General features: G+C 45.3%; 1 protein-coding gene across 1 annotated transcript in view; it reads right to left on the bottom strand.

Annotated features, from left to right (window-relative positions):
* The window catches only part of SIX3 (SIX homeobox 3), a 6,475-nt gene that overhangs the window by 3,937 nt on the left and 385 nt on the right, over positions 1 to 2,153 (bottom strand). Inside the window, exon 2 of the mRNA XM_017744775.1 lies at positions 1,890 to 2,037. Coding sequence (XP_017600264.1) covers positions 1,890 to 2,037 — 148 coding nt within the window. The remainder of the gene's footprint in view (positions 1 to 1,889; positions 2,038 to 2,153) is intronic.

Genomic DNA, 2,153 nt, shown 5'->3' with positions numbered 1-2,153 from the left:
CCTCTCCTTTCTCTTCCCTCATTTCACTTTGTTTTTCTTGCATTCTGGCTTTCCTCCTCCCACTCCCCTCACCTCCTCTCGCCCCTTCCTTTCTCCGGAGCCCGGCGACCTTGCGAGGCTGTTCCTCACCCCCAAATCCGCCGGGGCTTTACACCGCACCTCTCCTTTCCCCCGCAATTTCTACCCCGAACTTGCAAGGCTCTTGTGCGGGGAACAGGAAAGGGATGCGAGCCAAAGTGGATTTGAGCCCCCCCCTCCCCTTTTTTTTTTTTTTTTCCTTGAGAGCAGAGAAAATCTCCGCGGTGATGGTTTGAGTCCATCCCTCAGTAAGACACAGCTGGGTCGTCAGACCTTGCTACCATGCAACTATATTTATTATTAGGTATGTTGCTTTTAAGAAGATTTAATCAGCATCTTGAGCTGGTAACTCTTTTGTTTGGTTTCTGTAGCTATGGAAGTGTGATTTACAGAGATTTGTACGGGTCATGGACATCTTTCCAGACTTACTGTGTATATTTAGACAGGACTTTGCTTGGTGTTAAAAAGTGTATATTTTGAATAGGTTCACACACAGTAGCAAACAATACCGACATTGTAAAGGCATGTACAACGAGTATTGAAACGCAGCATCCAGACTTCAACTAATCTGCCCTCAATAAAGCTGAAATAATTATCCTAAGCCGCCTTTCTAGAAGAAAAATCATTGAGGAATTCAAAACTTTTTTAAAGATCTTTTCTGCATTCCGATGGAGATCGAGGGGTGAGGCTTGGAGCCCAAACTACTTTCAGACATCAATGGAGGGAAGGAGGGGGGGAAGTGAGATATTACAATTAAAATGTGAAAACATAGCGTGACTTGCCCTATCCGAAGGATAGTAATAATACTGCTATGGGTGGTAGAAGTTCTTTAGCTGCGCTCCAAACTGGTTGTGATCCTTTCACAGCGCACTCCTCGTGAAATAATTCCAAGTGGCAGATGAATAGGTCCAGTTGGAAGAGCTGCTGGACTGGAAGAAGCTCGCTGTATTACACATTCATCTGATTTCCACTAAACTGTCATCGGTGTGCTACATGACTTCATAGTCCTAATGGAAATAATTCGCCCTCTTAATTTTTAGTGATCTGCTTAAGCACTTCTGTTAACAGACTTGGGAAAAACTTCTTTTTACCCTCCCACCTTCCCTGGCTCACAGTTCCAGTCGTACAGCTAAGGAGGGAATTTGCCCCTCTACAAATCGACTTGGAGGTATTAACTGGACAACAATATGTTTAGCCAAAGATTTTAATACACACATACACACAAAATCTTTTTCATTGTAATCCTTTCCTTTTATGTAAAGGATTACAGAGGGGAGAGTGGGGGGAATTCCTGCGGGAGTTTCTTAATATTTGATTCAATTTTTCTTCGAGCTACAAATTAAACTACCTTAAATGTATTTCCAGAATAACATCCAAACAGCCTCTGTTGTTTTGGGTTGGTTTTTTTTTTTAATCTCACGGACTATCATACACTGGTCGTTCAGCTATAGGTTGCAACCCCTCTATTAGTATTCCTGATGAATCTCTGAAAGCTTCTACATATATTTATTCTTTCTTTCTCCCTCTGTCTTTTGTTTCACCCCCCTCTTTTTTTTTTTTTTTTTTTCCCTCCCCCCCCCCTTCCCCCGACATGTGAAACATGTAACAACTGCATTTGTGGCGTAAATCTTTCTTCCACAGTATCCTTCTGTAGGGTATTTCAATGCATCTATTCTGTGTGCGTGTGTGTTTAAAACCAAACAAACCCACAACCCTGCCTATCAGCTAATATCAAGGTCTTCCTGAAGCCCGCTCTCCTCTCTGTGCCGCGAAGGTCCAGCAAGGGAGCTCTGCTAGCCAGAGGCTCTTACAAGGACGGAACCAGCATCCTCAAACGTTTCCGCCGGCTCCCGCGGCTGGAAGACGCGGGTCACCGAGGCGCGGTGGTCGTTAGCGAGACCTCGGGGAGCGGATCCCGCGCTTGCCCAGCCCGGCCGGGGATTCAGCGCTCCCCTAAGCCTGTTAGGGACACACTCTCATGTCCTGAAATGTGCAAGCAGATAATTGTTGGCGCTCCAGCTTTGTGTGAGGAGGCCAGGGTGTAAATGGCTTTTAATGACTGCAGCTGCTGGCTG

Source organism: Corvus brachyrhynchos, unplaced genomic scaffold (assembly GCF_000691975.1).
Source record: "Corvus brachyrhynchos isolate BGI_N302 unplaced genomic scaffold, ASM69197v1 scaffold258, whole genome shotgun sequence".
Lineage (NCBI taxonomy): Eukaryota > Metazoa > Chordata > Aves > Passeriformes > Corvidae > Corvus > Corvus brachyrhynchos.
The sequence above is the reverse complement of the archived record's forward strand: the minus strand, read 5'-3'. Positions and strand labels throughout refer to the sequence as shown.